The sequence below is a fragment of the Leucopleurus acutus genome (genome assembly GCF_964270905.1).
Source record: "Leucopleurus acutus genome assembly, chromosome: 7".
Classification (NCBI taxonomy): Eukaryota; Metazoa; Chordata; class Mammalia; order Artiodactyla; family Delphinidae; genus Leucopleurus; species Leucopleurus acutus.
The window spans coordinates 54,984,429-54,999,987 of NC_139150.1; the positions used below are offsets into that span (position 1 = coordinate 54,984,429).

At 44.8% G+C, this 15,559-nt stretch overlaps 1 protein-coding gene across 1 annotated transcript in view; it reads left to right on the forward strand.

Moving 5' to 3' along the window:
- The first annotated feature begins 3,701 nt into the window (after positions 1-3,701).
- Positions 3,702-15,559, forward strand: part of SLC1A1 (solute carrier family 1 member 1) — a 61,524-nt gene continuing 49,666 nt past the window's right edge. The window contains exon 1 of the mRNA XM_082842195.1: positions 3,702-4,458. Within this exon, the coding sequence (XP_082698321.1) occupies positions 4,368-4,458 (91 nt within the window). The 5' untranslated portion in view covers positions 3,702-4,367. The remainder of the gene's footprint in view (positions 4,459-15,559) is intronic.

Consider the following 15,559-nt stretch of genomic DNA (forward strand, 5'->3'; position numbering starts at 1 on the left):
AATGCAGGGTGCTTGGTCTCCATGTGACGAAGCAGTTTTGAAGATTTCTTGGCTTCGTTGGAGAGCCGGTCACCACATATTATACAAAGCAGGCTTGGAGAATGTGAATCACCTGTTGCAATGAACCTGTAATTTAAATAGGACTCTTGGTATTTTCCTTTAAATGCAGCTTTCTTTTTGTTGGCAGTCTTAGAGTCTTCTGCTGTCTCATCATTGGGTCTTTACCCCTCTTCAAAGAGGCTCTCCAGTGATGTTTGCTTTTTCCTCATTTTGGCTAGGGTTAGCTTGTGGGCTTACCAAAACTGTGACTGAGACAAGTGTGCAGTGTGGGAAAGAGGCACGGACGGAAGTGGTACATAAAATAATGGGTGGGCCAAGTGTGGACTAAAATAAGTGTCGGATTCTGACTTAAAGCCTGCCACCAGATGCAGCTGTACAACTGAAGTACATCAATTAACTTGCCACTATAAAGCCTGCCACCAGATGCAGCTTGGCACTTGCCCCTCACTGATAGGGTTTTGATATGAGTCTGCAAGCAATTGAGTTATTATGGTCGCTGTGCAGTCAAACCTCTCTGCTAATGATAATTTGCATTTGCAGCCGCTCCCCAGCACCGCCTCAGCCCCCCTCAGGTGATCTGGCATTAGATTCTCATAAGGAGCACGCAACCTAGATCCCTAGATCCCTCGAATGCACAGTTCACAGTAGGGTTTGCCACCGCTGATCTGACAGGAGGCGGAGCTCAGGCGGTAATGCTAGCGATGGGGAGAGGCTGTAAATGCAAATGAAGCTTCCCTCACTTGCCTGCTGCTCACCTCCTGCTGTGCGGCCCAGTTCCTAACAGGCCATGAACCGGTATCATGAACTGGTACCAGTCCGTGGCCCGAGGGTTGAGGACCTTTGGCTTAATGCAGTTTGTGCATTTAGCTTGAGCAAGACCACCTAGTTCAATCCTTGATCCTTCTCTTACTAATGGAGGGAACTTAAGCAAGTTACTTAACCTCTTTTTGCCTTAGATTCCTCAGCTGTAAAATGAAGATAATAATAATACACAATATCTCACTTGATTCTTCCAGCAGCCCCATGAGGTAACAATAGTCCCTACTTCATTAAGTTGTTGTGAGGACCAAAGTTGTTACTACGTATAAAGTGGTTAGAAGGGTGTCTGGCAAATGTTAAGTGTATTATAAGTGTTTGCTTATTAATTACCTTTTATTACCAGCTAAAGTGGACCTGCCATGTAGCAATAGCATAAACATAGTTTATAATTCACTTGGCCCACGTGCTTTGAACTTCTTCGATTCTTGACTTTTATTTTTAATTTAGGAGATTTTAATTATTTCAAAATGAGTGTATATGTTTAGATTCTATTTGTCTTTTTATATTGCACTATCCTAAAATTGCATAATTTAAATAAGCATAAAATGAATATGTACTATATGGGCTTTAGGTGTGAAAGTACAATAGATTCAGGGTCCACTGATTGTAATTCTAAAGGCAATTACTATTGACCAATATACAAGGGTTCTAGTAATTGTGCAATTTGCAGAGATGTGGATGGACCTAGAGACTGTCATACAGAGTTAAGTCAGAAAAACAAGTATCGTATAATATTGCTTATATGTGGAATCTAGAAAAATGAACTGATGAACTTATTTGTAAAGCAGAAATAGACACAGACATAGGGAACAAACATATGGATACGGGGGGGGGGAGGGGGGTGGGATGAATTGGGAGGTTGGCATTTACATATATACACTACTATGTATAAAATAGATTACTAATGAGAACCTACTGTATAGCAGAGGGAACTCTACTCAGTGCTCTGTGGTGACCTAAATGGGAAGGAAATACAAAAAAGAGGGCATATATATATACATATAGCTGATTCACTTTGCTGTACAGCAGAAACGAACACAACATTGTAAAGCAACTATATTCCAATAAAAATTAATAATAAAATATATGTATACCAGGGTTCTTGTGGGTGTGAAGTGGCTCAGGGTGTGTTCATGACAGGCAGGCAACGAGAGGAAGTAAAAAGATGCCTGTCCAGGTTGACCCCCAAGTAAAACTCATGATGACGCTTGTATGCCAGACACTGTTCTAAGTCTTTTACATACATTCTAGTATTCAGTTCTTACAATACCCTCATGAGATAAATACTATTAATGCCCCCATTTACCGACGTAGAAACTGAGACACAAAAAAATTTAAGCAACTTGCCCAAGGTAACCCAGCTGGTAAATGGTAGTGCTGGGATTTAAACCTAAATATCCTACTCCCAAAACCCAGGTGTAATTATCTCACTACATACACCTCAAAAAATTGTGATGTACAAAGTCTGCTTAGATTCTTCCACGCTTTTCTCTTTAGGACCTCTTTATTTCTTAAATACAGCCCTATCCACACTGTAATGGGCACAGGTATGCTTATGGTAAACACTTTAGAAAATACAGAAAAATAGAAAGCAAAAAGATTCAAGTAATAATATCACCCAAAAATGACCACTGTTAAAATTTTGTGTTTCCTTCTAGACTTTTTTCTAAGTACATGGTTTTGCTCTAGGTTTGTTTTACATAGTTATGATCACGTGATATATACTATTTTCATCTTCCGGTTTTCCCTCATATTATGACATGTGCTATCCTATGCTATTAGAAATTTCATAAACTTCTTTTATAGACGCTGCATAATGTACAGTTACGTGGCAGTTCCATAATATATTTACCACTCTTCACCTTGAACATCTGAGTATTTCCAGCTTTTTTACTGTGGGATGGATGTCTTTGTCCCCTCTTTCTCAATAGTTTCCCTTCTTCTGACATTTCTTCAGATCTTTCCCAGGCACACAGTGACATTGGTGTCCCTCTAGCTTTCCTTCTCTCAAAATTTATTTTTTGGAAAGGAGCTGATAAACTCATTCATACTAAAGTGTACATGGTTCATAAAACTTATTTTCTCTTCAAGGACACTTCTGTCAATTTAAGCCAAAGGAATGGAGCTCTAATTGTGAGGGGTTAGTCACCAGAAAATCTAGCTGGGAGATTCCCCCACCCTCCCCAATCAGAGGAGACTCTACAATAGCAAAAAGGTGCAGGGCTGACTTAACGTTAGGAAAGCTAATGAGAAGGCAGACTGGAGCTGCAGAGGTGGTGGCGTGGTAAAAGGGAAGGAAAAAGTTTTGTATAAGCGAGGGTGAAAAAACTGGGTAGAAGAATGGAAGAGAATTAGAAAATTCACTTAGCTGCACTTACCTAGTTTCTCCACCTCTCCTGTGTCTGCCTTTCCAAAGCATCTGGCCTTAGGGATGGGCCCGCCCACCTTCTCCTCAGAACTGCTCGGTCGGTTTCTCAGTCCCAATCTTTCTGCCAAGTCTCACAGCTTTGGGGTCTTGCGCGGCCACGGAGCCGGTCGCAAGGAGCGGCAGTGAAGTTCTAAGAGGGCCCATTCCAAGCCCTGGGTCCACAGACCATCCTGTGGGAGCGTCACCTCCCTCGGCTTAAGGAGGAGAGTTAACAATACCTGTGGGGGCAGGGGAGTTTGAGGCCTCGTGTGAAAGTTCACAAAGTCCTGTCCTGCTCACCGCCCCCCCAGCACTCTTTTTTTCCCCCTCCTCCTAGAGGCTTCTAGGAGGCTTTCCAGGCTGCTGGCCAATCCGAGGCTGCAGTGGAGAAGCAAATGGGACCCAAGACAGAACTCAGTTCCCCACGACTCTCCCCACTGCGATGCTGCACTGGCAGTGGCTGGTATGGAGAAAGAGGAGGCGTGCTGGTGTGCCGAATGAAGTCCAAACCAAAGGGGCCAGCGACTCCGCCCTTCTGGATTAGGGAGAGGAGGAAACCATAAATCCGAAAACCTAGCCTGACCAATTAAAAAAAAAAAAAAGCGAGAGGCTCCAGCCTAAGGCTGGGGAGGAGCGCAGCGGTCCCTGAGTAGCCGTCCCCGCTGCAGCCACAGCGTGGGAGCCCTCCCACGCCTGCTCCACTGGGACCCCCGGGCGCACCACGCACGCACCCACCCGCCCTCCTCCCTGGGCCGGCCGCTCCTCCCTCTTTCCTCGCTGGTTGGCCGCGGCGCCGCAGAGCGCGGCGGCGGCAGGAGGAGCCGGGCGCGCCCGCCACGCACGGCCACCGAGCTAGCAGGGGCTGCAGGCGCGGCGCGCGAGCTCAGGTGGCGGCGGAGGCGGCGACAGCGGCTGCGGCAGCGGCCAACGCACACCTTCTCCCCAGCGCGCCCGCATCCCTCCTGCACTGAGCCGCGGAGCCGCCGGCGGTCCCCGGGCTCCACCGGCCCCCGCGCGCACGGCCGAGCCCCACGCACAAGAGCGGCCGCCTCTCCTGTGGTTCGGAGCCCGGGCGCCAGCCATGGGGAAGCCGGCGAAGAAGGGATGCGACTGGAAGCGCTTCCTGAGGAATAATTGGCTGCTACTCTCCACCGTGGCTGCGGTGGTGCTAGGTGAGCTGCGTGGCGGGTGGACGACGCGCGCACCCTCACGCCCTCTCAGCGCCCAGGCCGCGTGCGGGGCGGGGCGGGCGGGTGCGATGGTGGGCGCGAGGGTGGGCATGGCGCTGGCGCACCCGATGCTCGGGTCCCTCGGCTCCCCCTCGGCCTCGGACACCACGCGGGGGCTTACCCTCGAGGGTGTTGATTTCTGCGTGCAAAGAACAAAGCTCCTCCGGGACTCCCGTTTGGGTGTTCCGCGAGCTGCGGGTTCCTGCTTTACCCAAAATGGTCAAAGGGGCTTGCAAGGGAGAAAGGGAAGCAAGAGCTCTCGGTTCTTCCCGTGTGGAAGCAAATGTGGTTTAATTTTTTAAATCCTATCTGCTCCCCCCTTTTTTTCCTGAACCATGCGTTGTCCGGACAGGGATTGAGTGTGGATGATGGTTCCCGATTGGACTGGAAGAGGCACTTGAACCTCAGGGATGGTCCGGTTCCCGCGGGGAGGGAGGAGGTGGATGTTACCTTCGGTCGGTCACCCTGGGCAGTGCCTGGAAAGTGCCTTCCCACGCGGCTAGCCAATGCCCGCACTGAGGCACGGAAAACGTGCCAGATTCGTGCTTGAATTCAGGAGTATGTAGTTGTGGCCCGCAGGATGTCAAGGGGAAGAGAGCTATCAGATTTCTCCCTTTCCCCCGTGCAAATCTACCGAGGTAGCCTCCCTGAGCTTCCTTGCTCTCCACATTGGTTTTCTATTGAAAGTAATTTTTAAGTCATATGCGCTTGTTTTTAAACAAGGTGTATTTAAGTGATTTATTCCTGAGAAATCACTGGACTAGGTGAATGTCAGATCCATTGCTCAGAGGTATGAGTTGTTCCTATTTAGACTCTGAATTTCTGCCAGGTTGTCTGTTTTACACCTTGGGCCCTGGGATGCTCCTCTTTGGCGTTGGCGCCAAGACTGCCTCCTTTCCTCTAAGAGTTGGCACAGGTGGGGACACCTAGCAGGTGAGGCTCCTTTGAAAACCCCACCTTCCATTTGGAAACTGGAGCTGGGGAGAGAGTTAGCCTGTACCTCTCCCAGCCTCATGCACTTTTCTCTCCAGCTGCTGCTTCTGAATCTCAGAATATTTGGGGTTGCCTGCTCCCCCTCTTGGTGCCCAACCCCCGCCCCCCCCAAAAAAAGTCTGTGGAGGTTAATGGATTCCTCAGGGTCGGATTTGTTCCTCCAGATCCTTATGCAAAGTCAAGTCAGGTTTCTAGTAAATAAATAACATTCTGGAATTACCTTGGCAGAGGCCACGTGTGGGAGGAAAAGAGAAGTAGAGGAGCAAGTCTTGACTGCTTAACTCTTTTCCCCAAGAAGAACCACATGGTTTAGGGCATTTGTTTTGTTTTGTTTTGGTTGGTTGGTTGGCTGGTTGGTTGCGTTGGGTCTTCATTGCTGCACGCGGGCTTTCTCTAGTTACGGGCGAGCGGGGGCTACTCTTCATTGTGGTGTGTGGGCTTCTCATTGCGGTGGCTTCTCTTGTTGCAGAGCACGAGCTCTAGGCATGTGAGCTTCAGTAGTTGTGGTGTGCGGGCTCAGTAGTTGTGGCGCACAGGCTTAGTTGCTCTGTGGCATGTGGGTTCTTCCGGACCAGGGCTCGAACCCGTGTCACCTGCATTGGCAGGCGGAGTCTTAACCACTGTGCCACCAGGGAAGTCCCTGGTTAGGGTGTTTTTAAGGGAAGAGTTATCCCACCCCATCACGTTTTAAATAACAGATGCCTCAGAGAGAGTGATTTCTTTTCCCCACAGCCAAATAGATGAGATGGCCTTGTTTGTTTTCCTAGTGACAAGATTCCAGAATTAATTGTTAAATCCCTTTTTAAGGATGGTTTTGGGTAGCCTGGCATTTCCCTCCCAATCCCCCATGGGCTCACGTGAAATGATCCTGCCTTTTCAGCTGTGGGGTTTTCCAGAGATACTCACCTATTAACCAAGTGTGGCACACCAGTGTTGAGTTTACCGATTCACTGGAGGCTGGTTTGGCAAAGATTTTGAAAATTGTCCCCTGGCCTTTGGAACTTGTTGCATAAATACGTCTTCAGAGTCACGGGAGATAACATGTCTGTTTTGCAGATGTGGCCTTTGGTGTCGGATGGGCAATTTCCTCCAGTTTTAATGTGGGTAAGCCCCAGGAGCTTGATTCAGATACTTTGCTCCAGAAAGGAAAAACACCATATAAAAATTGTAAGCGCTCAACTGAAGTCTTCCAGCACATTTGCAAAAGGAGCAACATCGGGCAGTCCCTGAGCATTTCAGCTCCTGGTCTGAGAAGTCAAGCCTACACCACCCTCAATGTGTCCATCACAAGGCACTTCCCAGAGTCCTCCTCTTTTCCTCATTCTTTGGAACACTGGGCTTGAGTGCAAAAATCATACCTCTGTCTGTGTAGTCTGTGCTAACTCATTCTGGTTTAAACCCAGAAGTGAAATTGCAGCTAACTTATAACAGGGATGCTAAGTCCATCCATAAGCCCTTTAGGCCATGATAGTAAGTTTATTTTTATAACAGTCTTGATTGATACAGAAATCACAAGCACTCTCATGTAGCCTCCTTTCTGAACCTTTCAGTATGTGGATCTTAAAGAAGAAAAAACAGTTAAACTTATTTATTACCCTGACAGAATATCATCTTCTGATTGAAATTGAAATGTTTTGTCCCTGCTATAATTCAGCAGCCCTGACACTTTAAAATATTTTGATTTTTGAAGTGAGGGGCAAAGGTTTTTCCCAGCCATCTTAAAGCCTCTGATTTTTGAAGACAGCATTTGAGGGGAAATGAAATTAAAAGTCATCTTTATTAGGTGTAAAAGTTAATTTCTTTCATGGACAAGGAGATGCTAAAAGCTAAATACTTCCTCATATTCTTATCCATGAGATAAAGGGATTGAATAGTTAAGTGACCATCTTTGTTAATTTCTGTGAAACCCTACAAGGTCCTGGAAATAATATCTTGGATTTTCAGGTGAGAGGCCTTTACTAAAATCTGATTAGGAACAATTTTCATTGCATCTATTACAATTCTTTCAGGCTTTTTCCCTGCTTCCGTAGTGTAGTAGTATGAGCACAGAGCCTGGAGTCAAGAGTTCTAGATTTGAATTCTGATACTGTCATGTTCTACCATTTAGACAAAATCTCTGATTCTCTGGAATCCTCAATTTCCTCATCTGGAAAATAGAGATATAGGTCATTACCTCATTTGCTATTAGAGTTGTTTAAGATAATGTGAAAATATCTAGTTGTGTGACTGGCATATAACAAGTACTCAATAAATGTCATTTTAAGATGATTTGAATAATTTCATTGTGAGGAAATTAATATTTTCTTATAAAATAAGGTCTCTCGTGGTCTTTCTCTGTTCTGCTTGGTGTCCAGCCTAGAATTCTGAGTGCAAGGTGATTCAAGTGTTTTGATGACGTGTTCTGTCTAGGTGAACACCAGCCTCCAGAGAATTATTTACTGTTTTAAAAGGATATGGAAAGGATTAATCATTTTGTTTTGTGCCCCATAGCCTGATTCTCATTTCACTTAACAGGGCAGAAATTATGAGGGAAGAATTTTAGTGCTTTCAGTGGGAATTCTGTGCAAGCAGAATCTGTGTGTGATAATTCTGTGTCCAAGCGTTGTGATTCAAGTCAGCCAGTACTGATCATAGCGTGTATAATGTTGGTAAAGCACTCATGGAATCCTCACCCCGTTCACAACATAAAGCCTGATCTTTCTGTCCAGGTTGTGCTTTATTTCAGTCGTTTGAAAAATCTGATTTCCAGGTTGTGGATTTTCAGGAAAGGAAATAGCTGTTGTTATTTACAGGACAAAGCTGGCAAGCTTATTCACCCGGAATAATCTTCTTTGGAGCACTAAAGAAAGGGGTCATTTACAGATTCAGATTCCATTGTCCAAAATCGAGAACAATTCCTTCATGTTCTTAGTAATAACCCTTGCCCTACCCAGCCTTACGTCTCCTACGCCGGAGCCCTTGTATCTGGCAGTGCTAATTTGAGTCATGGTGTAAGCTCTCTTGCTCAGTTTCTACGTGTCTGTGAAGCTCCTGAAGATCGGGGATCGGGCGGGGAGACGACTGCAGCTCAGCGTTCAGAATGTATTTTGTTATCATGAAACTCGTGCTCTGGCAGGTCTCAGGCCTGGTGCTGCTGGGCGTCTAATCAGCTCAGCCTTGGAATATACCTGTAGAGTAACCGATGCTTAAATCATTCGCTCATTCAACAAATATATATTGGGCACCTACTGTATGCCAGAGACTGTTCTAGAACCAGGGCACATAACAGTGAACAAAATAAAAACCCCTGTCCTCATGGGACTTATGTTCAAGTGGAGACAAGAAGACAGTAAACCGGAAAAATAGGTAAACTACAATGTAGAGTATGTTAGATGGTGAGAGTGCTCCAGAGTAACAAAGCAGAGAGGGCGCTGGGGGATTGCAGGTTGAAATAGGGAGAATGGGAAGGCCCTGCTGGGAAGGCAAGAATTGAAGTGAGACTGGAAAGAGGTGAAGGAGCACAGATATCTGGGGAGAATCTGATGTGTTTAAGGAAGAGCATGGGGGTGGAGTGAGGAGGTGGGGGGAAGAGGCAGTAGGATGGTATGAGTTCTTATAAGGACTTTGACTTTTACTGGGAGTTGGGAAACGATTAAAAGGTGTTGAGCAGAGCAGTGACATGGTCTGATTATCTTTTAATCAGCTTTCCCTGGCTGGCTGCTCTTTTGACCACAGACAGCAGAGACAAGTGTGGAAGCAGAGAGACCAGTTTAGGAGGCTAGTACAATTAACCTGCTATGTATTTTTTTTTAATTAAAAAAAATGATTTATTTTATAATTGTTCTGTATAAGAAAGTTAGGATCTTGTTCTGCTATGTATTTTACACTTTTCTAATCTCATTTCCATCATGGCTAGTGAAATCTTAGGAAATACTTAAGAAAAATCAATGAAAAAAATATTGCAACTATAAAGTAGGCCTTATTGTTCACCGTTATATGGACGAGGAAACAGACTTGGAACAGTGCAGGACTCGCTCAGGATCACTCAGATAACAACTGGCAATGCCCAGTCTTCCTATACTTTTCCTTCCCCCCCCTTTGGACTGCTGTCCTCCGTCTTGCTCCCCATCTCCCTGTCATATTTGGTCCTTGCAGACCCTCCTGGGGACCATGGTGGTCTGGCTGTATGCCACATCAGGATAGGGTATGAGGATTCTGTAGTGTGCGCTTTGGGCTGTAGTTGGCGCCTTTCTCCCCTGAGACTGAGAAGGGGCTGCAACATGCCTCCACAGGACTCTCGGAATTGCAGTGTGTGCCCTGGAGGAACACTGCTCCTGTGGGATTTGCCAGACTGATCAGCCAGACTGGTCTCCACTCTAGGCTCAGAGCCACCCTTACACCTCTGTCCATGAGGCTGCCCTGCTATTCTTTCCACCTTCAAAAGCCTGCCCTTTCTACCTTCTAACTAAGTGGCTAGATGTGACTGGCACAAAGGGTGTGATTGAGGGACGTGGGGGGAGAAAAAGCAAGGCTGCCACGGAGGTTGGCGGCCAGATCCTAGAGAGACTGGAATGCCATGCTGATAAGTCCAGACATGCTCCTGAGGACAAAACTGGACAATGACATAGGCAGGACTGTGCTTAGAAAAGATCCTTGAGGCAGATGGATGTGGAAAATGGATCCGAGAAGGGTGATCTTGCAAGTGGGCAGATCACCCTAGGGGATTACTGTTAAGGTCCAGGCAGAGAGAGAGAGAGATGGGGGCCTTAGCAGAGCAGCAGCATTGAGAGTGGAAAGGAAAGGACAGCTCTGTGAGGTGTTCAGCAGGTTAATCTGATGCGGCTTGGCTAGGTTTAGTCCTCAGGAGAAGGAGGTGGTGATGTCTAGCAGGAGAGGAAGTCCCGGAGGGGGCAGCAGCTTGGAAAAGAACTATCACGCTCTCCCACTGTACAGAACCAATGTCTACTTGCTTTTTGTTACTGTATAGTTAGAGTGTATTCTAATTTCCTGCCTTCCCCACTGACCCATGAGCCCTTGAGAAAAGGAATTCTGTGTTGCCCCTCTCTATACCCACAGCACCTGTCACAATACCTGGTGGGCTCAATACATTTGTTAAATTGTTGTGTCATTTATGACTCAGAGAGATAGTTAGACGTTATCCTTGTTTACTGAATGAGTAAATGAGCCCAAAGCTAAGCTTGAATTCCACCATACATTCTTCTCTGCCTACTTCAGCCTCCTCTGATCTGCATCAGTAAGACAGATTAACACTTAGTTTACATATACTTATCAAGCATGTTAAACTTTGCTTCTTCAAAACTAGATTATAGACCCCTAGAGGGCGAAAGCATTCTGATTACCCTCAGCAGGCACTAGAAAATGAAAGGAGACCTTAAAGTAATGAGACTGACTCTAAAACACTATATAAAAAAGTGAATCTTTGTTTCTTGTCAGAAGGAAGAGAGGTTCGGATTAGCTGGAAGATCAAAGAGATTTCATTCATGTGCCAACTCCAATTTATAGGTAGTGGACTGTCTGGCGTGATATGTTTGTTGAGAAAGAAAAGTTCTGAAATTGATTACTGATGTCTGCCAAGGGCTTAAGGTCAGGAAATAGTGGCCTGTGTGCTGCATACTTGTTGACCCTGGGTCAGAAAGTCCCTGAAGTTCCTTCTAGCTTTAAAATCCCTTAGCTCTATGCTTGTATAGTCATTCCTCAGTTCATTGCTGGGAGTTAGAGGAAGTCTTCCTTAGGGAACTAAGGAAGGGTTAAAAGTCATTACTAGAGGGTAAAATGACCTTGATGTTGAGTCATTTGTTCTACATCTGTGACTTGGGGTGTAAAAATGTAAATTCTGTGTGGGACTGTTACCAGGGTAATGTTCTATGTCAGCCTTAAATTATTCATCACAACAGTAATGTGAGGTCTAATAAACTTACGTTGTTTCTATACATGTATATATATCTTGCATGTATCTGCTTAATTAAGTACCTTTGAGAAGCCATCCTTTAGCTGACTTGTCCCTAGTTCCACATATTGAAGGATTAGGGAAACAATTTTGGGCTTTGAATGCCTATGCCTGGTGCTTTCAGTTTTTAAACCAAATCAGAACCCACCAGAGTTGGGGAATCACTGAAAAGATTCTGATTTTTGGCTGATCAAACTTAACCCATCTGTCAAAAATTTGAGCAGTGGGCATAAGAAATAAAGGAAGCTTCAAACGACGACAAAAGATGTAGAAAATTATCACATGCCAAATTTGGATTTGGTGGAGTTCATATAGTAGCTCAGATAAGTAAAAACCTTGGGTTGCTCAGACACCGTGTAAATAAATGGGATTAGGAATTAGCTGTTGGAGAGCATATGCGTGCTCATATGAACACTTGCTTATTAAGAGAGAAAGCTTTCCATGTTAATTACTTGGGAGAAATTGTGATTACCTTTAGCAGAACTGAGACTGAAAATAGCTGTCCTATATAGAGAGTCAGTGACATGCTGGCCTGGTGCCAGGCAGCTCTGTTCACCTGAGGAACTGCAGATCTCCCCCATGTTGATGTCGCTGGAGATCTGGGGTCACGAGTACCGTGGGGACTCCAGCACTCTCGAAGAAAATGAGCTCATCTTAGACGGAACTGAGTGGCCCACTTAAACTCCCCCGCAGCAGTGTCTGTTAAAGTAGCAAGTCTTTTCAATGGCCTTTCCTATTTTGAATGTTAAACATACATCTAATAGAAGACAACATTGAAGACAGTTACTATTAAGCCAATAATTCACTTCGGAGCTGTAGTTTAGCACAGCAGATAGATTTAGAAGGAGCTGATTCATTATAGTTGCTGAGGAAAACAGCCCCAAACTGCGACAAAGAGTGCTCTGTTGTAATTAGAACGCTCCACAGTAACACCTCTGTTAATGGAAAGGAAGTGTTTCAGTGACTCACTCATTGCCAGAAATGTTACTACCCTACCTTTGAAAAATATCTGCCCACTGCCTGTTCCATTACCAGAGGTAGAATATTTCCTTTCCAGCAAATACTCCTGCACTTTCTGGGATGGGCAGACCTTGTCCCAGCTCACAGACACTTCATGCTGTGTGTCCTGGGTGCTTCCTCTCCCAGGCCCAGCCCCAGTTGTGTGAGCTCTGGGCAGTGGTCCCCGCTCTGCCAGGAGAGTGGGGACTCTGTGCCTTGTTCTCTACCACGAGACCCAGAACCAGCACTGAGGAAACAAGACCCTCCCACCAATCCCTCCACACTCAGGCTAAGGTCTTTGTTCCCAGAGCCCTTGTTGGTCAGAGTCCATAACAGGGTCCACAAGCAGAACAGTTGTCACAGCAGATTTTCCTGTGTCCAGGAAGGGTCCTGATACCAGCATCATGTGACTCTGCTAGGTCTGCATATTGAAGCAAAGTGGTGGCCTTTGGGACTGGAACTTCTATTCAGAAGTGACCTCAGCGGGGGTCTGCACTGTGTGTTAATTTTTACAGCTGCATTGAGACAACTGTGCTCTCAGGGGGTTAAAACTGTACTTACTTACTTGGCTAAGGAGGAAATCCTTAGAGGACAATGCTTAAATGAGATTATAAAATTAAATTATTTTTCTACCACTTGAGAGTTATCTGGTTACTTATAATTCAGTAAAGAATTAAGTCAACAAAAAAATGCACCATCACCAGAAATGCCAAACCACAAAAAGCCTAATCTCCGAGCATTACTGGAAAATAAACTGATTCTGTTCTATTTCTGTGGCTATTTCATATACTTAATTGTTTTCTGAGCCACGTAACCACTTTACAAGTTTCATGTAAGATTTCCCAAATTATGAGACAATGAGGGAGACACATTTTCTCCTTTGAAAATATGTTTTTCTGTGGGTAACCAAGCCTAACAGGTAATATTTATTGAGGGCTTATTATGACTTTTATGCACATTATTTCCCATTTGAGCCTTAGCACAATGAGGTAAGAAGTGTACTTTTTTTACAGAAAAGGAGACTGAAACTTACAAGGCTTAAGTCACGTGAGGTCAGAGTCAGAGCTGGGATTTGCACCCAGGACTGACTCCAAAACTGCAGTTCTTAACTATTAAGCAAGGCTACTTCCTAATGAACCTTGATACACCTAATTGATAGTTCAGAGCATTCTTGCAGACTTCACTCTTGTACAGTAGCTAAATAAAGCCTAGTAGCCTCCTTCTTACTCCATCCCTTGTCTGTCTCTTGGCTTTTCTTTATCATGTCCTTCAACCTGAGACATTCTACAGTATTTAGTCCTTCCCCTATTCATCTCCCATATAAACCTTCTATTTGAACTTATTCTAGTTGAGCTTGTCTAAGAGTTGCTTTCCCAGGATGTGTCATACTCTCCTGCCCTACTGCTTTTGCTCATGTGTTTCACCCACTGTTATCCTACCCATCCTTGATGGTGGATCTAATTTTCACTTTTATCATATAGACTTCTCTGACTGCCAGTCAGAGTTGATTTCCCTTCTCTGTGCTCACATAACCCTTAATTTATTTTCCCAAATTGTACTGCATTTGAACCACTACTCCTAATCCTGCCCTGTGGCAGACATCACTAATTGATTATAGGCACTCTTTACCTTGGAGCTTTGCTATGACCTCAGAATCCTCAAAACTCTTCTCTAGGCAACTACTGTTAATCAAAGGGAACTGGCATGTAAGACGAAAAATATTGTCCATTGCTGGGAAAATCTATTCATTTTGCAGTTAATTTAAATTGAACAAGTGTTGATGTTAACGGGCAAGAGATGCAGAGTTGAAGTCTGTGTTTTGTCTTAGTCTGTCAGGCAATATGTGCACAGAAATCACTAATATGAGTGTGAGTGTTGTAAATGCTGCAGGAAAGCTACAACACGCCTTGGGCCTTCAAAGAAGAGGGGAAATTGAGAAACAGGTGGAAATGGGAATTGGAGGAGGCCAGGAATGGCCTTGAGCAGGTGTGGTAGGATTTCTGGGCTTGAAGATTGGAAAGATGACAAACCCAGGTAGAGATAATGATATGAGTACAGGGGTCTTTATCTTGTGTCCGATTTCAGTATTGTATGAAACTATTTAATATATGTATTGTTATGTTTTTACAGCTTCTCTTTCTTATCTCAGTGTCCTGAGGGTTAAAAAAAAAAAAAAATGCTGTCTTATATGGGTCTGTCACACTCATAGCATCTAACCTGGTACCTGCTTCATAAGAGATGCTCCCAAATATTTTTGACTGATTATAGAACCTTCTTCATTGAAGAAGAGGTCAATCCTTGATGAGCCTATCCCATCGACCCCCTAATTACCCAGTAAGTTGCATGGGTTTTTGAGTGAAGACCCTGAGGAACTCTTATCCAAGCTGGAGTCATCTGAAATATACTTTACTCCTAGTTTGGGGGCCCCAGAAGAAGGGCAAGCCTAATCACTAACAGTTCTGAAGCCATTTTAGTGTGAGCTCAGCATGACCCTGGAGCTTTCAGAATGGAGAGCATCTTTCTACCCTGAGGAAGATCTGACCTTCTCAGGAAACCAGCACAGGAATGAGCCTGATCTCCAGAGAGTTCTTTGGACTAATTAGACTAACTAATAGTTCCATACAATACTGAAACTGGACAGAATTAGAGAGATTGGAAGATCCATCTGGCTTCCCAAAGTTGGGCCATGGCGTGGAGCTGAATCACCCTTGGATGGTAGAGTCTTTTTGAATGTGGTATTTGGCAACTCCTATGTCTTTCAGTGAATTTTTTTCTAGGTTTTCCCCCTCCACACATCGTTTCACATCCCTGTCCAAATTCTGCCCATTTCTGTCCCTGTCTGGAGATTATTTCTATGATAAGAGATTAATTAGCCTGTCTGTGCTGCTTGTTCCAGTAGACCTTGAGCTTAAACAGCTTGGACAAACACTAGACTTGGTTGTTAAAGATTCTGAAGATGAGTTTTTACTTTTTTTATTAGCAAAAGTTAATTGTCAACCAGGAGACATAACAGGTTTGCTCCATTTCTGCTTCCGCTTCATTGATTTCTTTCTCACACCTAGAGAATTTCCTGAGGTTTCATCACATGGGAGAAATTCTGAGTTC